The following is a 9,869-nucleotide window of genomic DNA, read 5'->3' as shown; positions in this document are numbered from 1 at the left end:
GCAACATTTACTGGGACCTGCCTGCCCATCTCTAGTAGCTTTAATACTATTCATAAAAAAATGAACATTCAGGTTGTTTTGCATCTCCACCTACTATTAAATGTGCAAGCAAAAACAGGACCTATGAAGAGCAAAATGAGACTATTTTTTCTGAGTGGCAAGCCTAACAGAGTCTTCTCAACCTCTTGATGATTTACCATTGTTGAGATTATTCCTTAACAAGAAAACACTTTTAAAAGAATTTCCTCCCAAAGCTTATTTGCCAAATTCCATAAATTAGCTGCTACAAATGTTCTGTATCAGAGAAACTCAAACCCAGTAAGAGGCTTCTCTTCCAATGTACGAAAAAGGCACATTTCAATACACAATGCTGGCCACACTATTTTAGATAATGATGGAAAACAACAGCTGATAGCCAGTTTGGGACACATGCCAACTGTTCCCATTTGTCTGAAAACGCTAAAATTAATTGCTGTAACACTCAGTTTTTAAAGAAAATTGGTATTGATAAATGAGAAAGTATTACCAACTAAAATGCTGAAAAACAGAATAAAGATAATGATGCCTCTTTGATCTGAAATACCAGTTTTTAAACTTTTAATGTTCTGAAGTATAAGTAAACACATCTCAACAGCTTTACATATTTTCATATATTTTATTTTTTAAACTCTCATAACTTTGCAAGCTAGCAGTAAAATACTGCCTTCAATATTTTACTAATTAGCACCGTATACCTTTTAAAGCTAACTGGAACATTGATTCATTATAAATGATTGTAAAATAAAATGATCATTTCAAATGCCAAATTAATCTCAAATAACAAGTGAACTAGTATTAATTTTATCTCTTTTTTTGGCTCTACGCACAAAGATGTATTTCAAAGATGAACTTTAGCATCAGTTTCGTCAATCTAGCAAATCAAAGTATCACAGTTTAAAGCAATATTTAATCTCTGAAATTACTAGAGGCATACAAGAAAGTTAAGGAATCAGCTACAAAAACAAAAGATACTATATAACTGATTTATAGTCCCTTATTTTTTAAAAGAATGAGGAAATAAAAATTCCATGGTGCAAGTATCAGTTACACATATGGTTAAGTATACGTCAGTATTCTCTGTTTTGCTTATCAGAGTTTGGCCTTACCAAAAACCATCGAAATGTCCAGGATAACTCACAGGGACAGCTGGAAGCCTGAAATAAAATTGCTCAGTGCAAAAAGATCCCAAACCATTCATATAATTTTAAATGGAAGCCTAGACATTTAATCCCTATTTTTAATGTTCACATCTGAAAAATCTTTCAAAAATATGGAAAAAATCTAATTATACTAAAATTACTTCCACACATTCAAAAAAATTTTTAAGGGATATTTTCTTTCCTGTTTTCTGCTAAAAGCATTCCTCTGAGCTATGGGGTTAAGTTCTGAGCCACGACTGACTGCTTACTAGCATGCCTGTTTTGCATACCAGTAGAATCAAGTCCAGTTTTGCCATTTGTGGATAACTATGACAAGATACAAAAGCATGTGTTTGCCATAAATAGCCCTGGCTAACAGCAAACCGCTCACACTGAGCAGATCAAATTCTCTATAAGGAGCACAGTCTGGACCATAGCCAAATCCCACTACTAATGTTTAAGACTGCTATATCAATTCCTATTCCAATTCAATTTGCAAAATATATTCAGAAATAGTAGGTGAAATGACTGTTCCGAAACATCAGAAGTATCATTAAACTTTTAAAGGACATTTTACCAATTATTTTCATTACGACCAAATAAGCAATAAGAGCTTCCTGCTTCTACTATACAACTACTTAGAAATGTAAATGTGAATAAAAAAATAACTATGCTAATTTATCCAGAGAACAAATCAGATATTGAAAAGTATTTATGCCAAAGTGCAAAAAATAATTTCTGATCTTCATATTAACACATAGGAAATAAATACACTAATGTTTATAAAAGTACCATTCTTTAACAATGGTATTTTATATTAGTTGGCTTTAAGATAGAATATTTTTTAAACCAAATAGATCCAACAAATCTGGAAAATATCACACATGAATGTTGTACAAAAAAAATTCTAAAATGACCAGTGCAGAGATTAATAATAGCTGTTTTTACCCTAGAAGTTGTTTCACATAACATTTTGCAAAATTTCCAAGGAAAACAAGGCAACGTTCTGTAATATGCCACAATTTTTATTGCAACGTGGCCATTTTTGTCAGGGTGGGGAGTTTGATCTCAAAACAATGTTCCATTTAAGGCTCTTTTATACAGAATTTGCCATCATGACTGATATTCAAAATATCTTTAGTGTTGCAGGACTCACATGGTAAACATAAAACTCCTACACTTATTCAGTAGTGTACACTCAATGGAAAACAAAAAGGCATTAATAACAGCTATTTCTTTTAAGAAGATATGCAGGTAACAGGAATGAACACTGAGGTACTAGGATAAGTTGATGACACAGTTAACAAAACTTAATTGGCATTCCTTTTAGGATATTAAACTTATTACAAAAAGTGCTTTTAATGCATAGTGTTATATCCGTGCTGCCATGTCACAAAATAGGCTTGCCAAGGCAGGTGAGGTGTATGAATGCTCAAGCCTCACAGAACTGCAATCAAGTGCAACTATAAATAATACTGAAAAAAGTTGACCATCTGACCAGTGGATAATACTTTCAAGGCATTCAATTAGCTTATCCTTTGCAGTATTCTAAGCTATTCACATTGACGATCACATACATTGTAGTGCTTGCTGCAAGGGAGGCATATAACCAGTTGTTTTGGCTAAAATATGACAGGAAGGCATTCCTTGGGTTCTATATAAAAGTAACAGTATTAAACAGTCTAATGGCAATCACTGATAGGCTGCTTAAATAAATGATATTTCCTTCATTCATTGTGTTGGAAGGGCCCAGTGGAAAGGGGGAAATAAAACAAAAAACCAAAACCTAATACTATTCCAATGGACTGAGCTGGAGAAATGGAAGCTCCTTAAGATCCAGATGGCACTTGACTGTCATTTTATAATGGTTTTCCTTCAAGTGAAACTACTACATTGCCTCCCAATTTCTCTCCAAGTGTCGAACGGTCCTTAATATCATCCAAGCCATTTACTTGCCACTCATGTTTAATACCTAAAAAGAAAAAACATTATCCTATTACTTTATTATAATTAATAAAGAATAATTTCTCTGCCCCAAATATTCAAGTTTGTACCTGTAAATTTCTTTTTAATGGCATCTTTAGAGCTAGCATAAATCATCTTGCTTTTTAAAGGTGCACTTTCAGGAGCCCTACAGAAAAAAAAAAAATTATTGAATCCCATTTATAAGAAAAACAAAGGTAAGACTGACTATGATAATAAGAATCCTTGCATTTTAAAAGCACTTTTTTCTTTTGTTTTTACACACCAGAATATAAATACTAGGTCTTCTTTCTTAGACTCTTTTGTTTCGTATGTGGCATCGTACAAAGCATATCGGCAATCATTCAGAGGTAGCAACTTCACAAAAGATGTGTAGGGGTCCTCTACAGTATCACCAATGTCACCCACCAAGATCTGCTTTGCTTCCTCTACAATTATTTGTCTTTTGTCATCGCTTAAACAGAAGAGAACTGCTTTCTTTCTCTTTTTGATCTCCTCTTGTGTAGAAGATTTCCTTACTTTCATATCATTAAAAACTTTGATGACTTCATCATTCACTGTAACTCCAGAAGCCTGAAAATAAACACAGAACAGTAATTCAGAACACGTATTTTGGTTTTAACCAAAATTACTGTTTGCCTAGAGAAGACTCACTTTAGTCTGGACATCAAAAATTGCACCGTACCATGTAAGTCGTCCAATCAGATTTGTCACATTTTAAGAATCAGTAGACGATACAGCGAAGGAGTCTAACTCATCCTGCCCATTCATCCTTCTTAAAGGGGTTTGGACGTGGAAGCGAAAGGGACAAATACAAGTTGTCCCATCCCTGAAATGTTTCCTATTTCACTGGGTGATGTCAGAGCTTCAGGAGCGGCAGCAAAAATACCTTCTGTATTGTGTCAACTCGGCTGGCCTTAAAAAAACACTTTTGGATTTCAGTTAATGCTTCTACTATTTTTTTCTTTAAAGTCATCCTAGCCACTGACGTTTCCTCATAAGGAAAGAGAATCAAGTGTAAACTCCAAACCGCCCACGGCCCACACACAGCTCACATGCAGACACTCCAAAACTAACTGATTGAGTGTAAAAGCTTTTACGGCGAGAAAGCATTTTAAAAAGTGTTTTCCCTCTTCCTTAATCTCCCCGTAAGGGTTTTATTACAGGCCGTCCAGACCCTGACCCACACAGCGTTCGCAGCACGTACCAATTTTAAAGCCTCGCGTGTTAAGTAAAATTAGGAAGCCAAGGGCAAAGGCGGCGCGAGCGGCTGCAGTCCGCAGACCCTCTCGCGTCCCCGCCCGCCCGGCCCCGACCCCCAACCTGCGCCGACGCCCGGGCCCTCCCCGCCCCCCAAAATCCAAAGAGCAGCAGGGCAGGGCCTGACGGCCGGAGGGCAGGCCGGTCGGCTGGAGAGCAGCGGAGCCGCAGAGCAGAAGCGCCCACCTTGGAGGCCAAAATCAGGTTAAAATGGCGGCCTCACTCCCGGGGCCGTGCGGGGGGCTTTTCTCGCCTCGCCGCGGCCTCCCGGCCAGCGCGCTCGTCTTACCATAGTGCCCTCGGCTGTGGCTGCGGCGGCAGCTCGGGCTCCGGCTCTGTGGCACTGGGAGGAGAAGGAGGGGCGGGCGAGCGGGTGGGCAGCGGAGAGTGCGGGGCACGCCGGGAGCTGCAGCCCGAGGGAGGTGGCGGGGCTCGGCGGGCCGCAGGCAGCGGGCGGGGCGGTCACGTGGGCACGCCTGGTCCCCAGCCGGCGCCACCCGCTCCCAGGCCGGCCCTTCTGTCTCGCGGCCCCGGCTCCCCGGCTGTCCGCGTCCTCGGCCTGACCCCAGAGCGCGAGCCCTGCAGGCCGGGGAGGGAGGGGCGGCGCGGTGGTAGCGGAGCCCGGGAGCCTGGCAGAGCCGCCTCCAGCCCCCGAGCATCACCCGTCAGCCGGTGGGAGAGAGTGCTGGGCTCCCAGAGGGGCGTTTCCACCGCCTCCGTAGGGCCCTGCGCCAGGGGTGGGTGCGTGTGAGGGGAACTCCTGCGAAGATGTCTTTCCTTATTTACCTGTGGTTTCCCCGAAAGAGGCTGGATTTCGACATTTTGAGTCTTTTTGGAAAACCCCCAGTTGTTTAGAGATAAATGAGAATAAACACTACACGGGATTGCCCCAGTTGATAGTACTTAGCAAAAACAAGATGATACGCAGTGTTGGTAAATCACTTTTCAAAACTCTGGTTGAAATAATAATTATGATTAAAAAATTACGTGGTAGCATTCCTTAGTAATATCCTTTTACATTTTAGACTTCATAGGAAATGGATTGTACTCTCTCTTAGTAGAGATTTCATGAAGCTCTAGCTATGACAGCTGACATCAAATAAGCCGACGCAGCCTCTTCTAGCAAAGCCCATATAACTGCGCCAAGGCAGTTTCTCTTTTTTTAATCTTAACTCCTCCATACCTCAGGGTTCTTCATGTGTAAAACAAACTGTTATTAAATTATCGTTAAGGCCCTTTCCAGCTTTAGATTTCAGTTTCTGAGTATATCAATGTTCGGTAGGAAATGGTGTGTTTTTGGTGGTTTCAGGATTGAGGTTAGGTAGGAAAATCATGAGATGGTGTTTGCCCTAGATTGCGTGATAAGTTCTTTCAGCCCAAATTTACTGTATTTTAAATGGAACATGCTAGGCATTGAAACAGACCTATTTTTCTGTCTGTATCTTGGGTTTGTTTTCTTAATTGGAAGATAGACTTCGTTTAGAGACAAAAATTGAGAAGGGATTTCCCAATGTCTAAGCATGAATCCCAAGCAAGTGGATAATACTTTATATCTAGCTGGTACATTACAATTTATGGAACCTTTCACTTTATCTGTTGAACTTCCAAGAAGTCATGGAGAATGTCTCTCCAGAGCTCTGATCATCTGCTATGTGTAGGTATTAGCAAATTCCTGTTCGCTTCATCTTGCGGTTACCTTCCCTTCCCAACCTCAGAGATTTGCAGCAGCCCCAGCAGAGACCAGGTCTGATGACACTGGGACCTAAAGTGGGTGTCAGAACCTTACCCACCAAAGCTGGGGATTCCAAAGATGCTAGTCACCCCCTAGCTCGGACTCCAACCCCTTTCCATGCCTCCCATTCTCTCTTACCTTCCCCAAACAGAGATGGTAATTCACATGTTCTAAGATTTTTTTCCTGAAGTTATTTTTGTCTTGCATATATTTTGTTACATTATAATAACTTGTTTATGTCTTCTGCCACCCTACTGCGCTGTAAGCTCCTTAAGGATCTGAGTCCTGGTTATCTTTGAATTTCTGGAACCTGACAGATAGTAGGTGCTTAATAGGTGCTGAAATCATACATTTAAGATGCTTTAGTGCTGTAAAGAGAATGAAAAGGAAGCTTCTGAAAATTGTGAAGCCTTTCTACATGCCCTTGTGAGGATGGCGCTGAGAATGTCAGGGCCAGTAGCAGCTTCCTGCCTTCACCTCTGTGAGTTATAACCAGAACTTACCACCACTTGGTAAAGGGGCAGCATTGCCAATCATTGCTGCATGAATTTTGGTCACTGTGTAGTGGAGGGGGATCTGAGTGTCAGATACCACATGTATTAGTGTTCGATTGTTGCTATAACAAATTACCATGAAATTACTTGTTTAAAACAACACAAATTTATTATTTATGGTCTTACAGAGTCAGAGAAACAAGTCTCTCTCTCTCTATATATATTTTTAAGAGATAGTCTCTGGTTCTGTTGCCCACCCAGGTTGCTGGAGTGCAGGATGTGATCATAGCTCACTGCAGCCTCATACTCCTGGCCTCAAGTGAGCCTCCCGCCTCAGCCTCCCGAGTAGTTGGGATTACAGGCATGAACCAGCACAACTAGCAGAAATAAGCCTGATGGGGCTAAAGTCAAGAGACTGTAGTGGGAGACTCCTTTGCCTTTTCCAACATCTAGAGGCTGCCCATCATGTTTTTTTTTTTTTTGAGATGGAGTCTCACTCTGTCACCCAGGCTGGAGTGCAGTGGTGCTATCTCGGCTCACTGCAAACTCCGCCTCCTGGGTTCACACCATTCTCCTGCCTTAGCCTCCTGAGTAGCTGGGACTACAGGCACCCGCCACCATGCCCGGCTAATTTTTTGTATTTTTAGTAGAGATGGGGTTTCACCGTGTTAGCCAGGATGGTCTTGATCTCCTGACCTTGTGATGCGCCCACGTTGGCCTCCCAAAGTGCTGAGATTACAGGTGCGAGCCACCACACTTGACCTGCCCATCATCTTTGGCCTGTGGCCCCAGGCAGCAGTCGCATCACTCTGACCTCTGCCTCAGTCATCACATTTCCTCTGACTCTCTCTCTCCTGCCTCCGTCTTCCACTTATAAGGACCATTATGGTTACTTTGGACCCCGCTTGGTAGTTTAGGATAATTCCCCCTCTCAAGATCCTTAACTTAATCACATCTGCAAAGTCCGTTTTGTCATATAAGTTAACATTCAAAGACTTTGGAGGTTAGGACAGGAACATCTTGGTGAGGAGGGATTGCATTATTCTGCCTACCATACAACTGTTCTGAGCAATTTCAAGCTCAAGCAAACAATTAATAGGTGTGACAGAGGGACCCCAAACAATGTGGTACTAGATACTTTTGTGCTGTAAACATCTAAGCTATAATTATCCATTTACTAGACCACACATAGATGGCAGTGACAACTATTAGGAACTTAGTGAGAGTAACCTCTGAATGTAATCTCAGCTCAGACACTAGTAGCGGTGCAATTTCAGGCCATTGATTTAGCTGCCGTAAGGCTCAGTTTCCAAATCATGTGTAAAATAGGGATTATATGACCTCTTCCCTCTCAGGATTATGGGGAGGATCAAGAGAGATGATGTATGTAAAGCCCTTGTCCAGCACAGAAATAGGAACCCTGGAGCTATTATTACCAGCAGCAGAGTGAAGATGAAGGCACTGATTTTATCAACTCATAGGCAATAGTCGTGAAGCCGTCCCAATCCTCATTGATTCTGAAGACTCAGCTAAAGTTTGTTTACTCAAGATTCTTTAAAAAATTGGAAAGGTGATCATCCCTTAATATATATAATCTATTCCCCCAAGAAACAATCTGTTTTTATTATGTATATATTTACTTACTCACTTACAGAGATGGGGGTCTTACTATGTTGCCCAGGCTGGTCTCAACTTCTGGGCTCAAGCAATCCTCCCGCCTTGGCCTCCTAAAGTGCTGGAATTACAGGCGTGAGCCACCACACCTGAGAAACAATGTGGATGGAGGTTCTGTGGCATGTAAAAGTTTGAAAGAACTATCTAAAACAGTGAATCTGGAAGATTATGCAGACAAATTCTGTGTAAGCCCTACTCCCTGTCAAGAGACATCACATTCTCAGCTCCCACAGCCACTTCCTGACAAAGACAAATGTAAGCATAAAGACACTACCACTTCAAAATGTACCTTTCTACCGACATGCCTTCCTAACTCTGACATATCCTTCCTAACCCACGCCTGAGCTAAAAGATTGATGAGGAGCCGGGCGCGGTGGCTCACACCTGTAATCCCAGCACTTTGGGAGGCCGAGGCGGGCGGATCATGAGGTCAGGAGATCGAGACCATCCTGGCTAACATGGTGAAACCCCATCTCTACTAAAAATACAAAAAGTTAGCCGGGCGTGGTGGCGGGCGCCTGTAGTCCCAGCTACTCAGGAGGCTGAGGCAGGAGAATGGCGTGAACCCGGGAGGTGGAGCTTGCAGTGAGCCGAGATTGCATCACTGCACTCCAGCCTGGGCGACGAGTGAGACCCATCTCAAAAAAAAAAAAAAAAAAAAGACTGATGAGGGTCAAGTCGTATATTTTTCTAAATCCAAGTTTGAATTTAGAACTAGAAAATAAACACAGTAGGAGGTGTTTTTTTGGAGTCTGATCTCTGTGACTCACTCTCTGATCCACAAACTCACTTTGGGTCTTACATGTCCCATCTCTGGTTCTTTCTAATTTAGGAGAATGACCTCACAATAAAGGAATTTATCAGTAATCTGTGTCACATGAAGTGGTAATGAAGAGGTAGCAGTATTGAAATGCAATAATTAGTGAAATGTAGTTCAAAATGGTCTCAAACTATAATTACCAACTTCAATGGTGTAAAACATACCAGCTTCAACTTATTAACTCAGACACAATTTATCAGATTCACCCACCAGTTATTTGTAAAACCTCAATCACAATGTTAATGCATTGATAGTAATTGAATTGTGATAGTAAATAGCAACTGGTTACCTAAATTATACAAACCATATAAAACGTCATCTGAGAAAAGAAACTTGCTAGTAATTTATTAAACACTCCTTTGTTTAACTTACTTTATTACAAAAGCAGTAGATTTTGGCCGGGCGTGATGGCTCATGCCTGTTATCCTAGCACTTTGGGAGACCAAGGTGGGCGGATTGCTTGAGCTCAGGATTTCAAGACCAGCCTGGGCAACACGGTGAGACCCCATCTCTACAAAAAATAAAAAAAATTAGGCGGGTGTAGTGGCACATGCCTATAGTTCCAGCTACTTGGGAGGGCTGAGGCAGGAGGATGGCTTGAACCCAGGAGGTGGAGGCTACAGTGAGCTGAGACTGAGCCACTGCACTCCAGCCTGGGCGACAGAGTGAGACTTTCTTAAAAAAACAAAACAAAACAAAACACAGTAGATTTTATTTTTGTTTTTATT

The 9,869-nt window shown here is 41.6% G+C and overlaps 1 protein-coding gene across 1 annotated transcript; it reads right to left on the bottom strand.

Annotated features, from left to right (window-relative positions):
• Positions 1 to 635: 635 nt before the first annotated feature.
• CFL2 (cofilin 2) lies at positions 636 to 5,062 on the bottom strand. Its single transcript, XM_004055069.5, has 4 exons — positions 4,711 to 5,062; positions 3,427 to 3,734; positions 3,233 to 3,309; positions 636 to 3,150 (listed from the first exon to the last, which is right to left on the bottom strand). The coding sequence occupies exons 1-4, from the start codon at positions 4,711 to 4,713 to the stop codon at positions 3,038 to 3,040; spliced, it is 501 nt and encodes a 166-aa protein (XP_004055117.1). The 5' UTR covers positions 4,714 to 5,062; the 3' UTR covers positions 636 to 3,037.
• Positions 5,063 to 9,869: the final 4,807 nt, after the last annotated feature.

The sequence above is a fragment of the Gorilla gorilla genome, chromosome 15, assembly GCF_029281585.2.
Source record: "Gorilla gorilla gorilla isolate KB3781 chromosome 15, NHGRI_mGorGor1-v2.1_pri, whole genome shotgun sequence".
NCBI classification, from domain to species: domain Eukaryota; kingdom Metazoa; phylum Chordata; class Mammalia; order Primates; family Hominidae; genus Gorilla; species Gorilla gorilla.
The sequence above is the reverse complement of the archived record's forward strand: the minus strand, read 5'-3'. Positions and strand labels throughout refer to the sequence as shown.

Bases quoted from the DNA above. Each gene is read 5' to 3' on its own strand.
- CFL2 (XM_004055069.5), bottom strand. The intron at 3,310-3,426 runs GTGTGTAAAAAC...TTTTTTCTGTAG, and splicing joins GACCTAGTATTTATATTCTG to GGCTCCTGAAAGTGCACCTT. The intron at 3,151-3,232 runs GTACAAACTTGA...TTTTCTTTTTAG, and splicing joins CATTAAAAAGAAATTTACAG to GTATTAAACATGAGTGGCAA.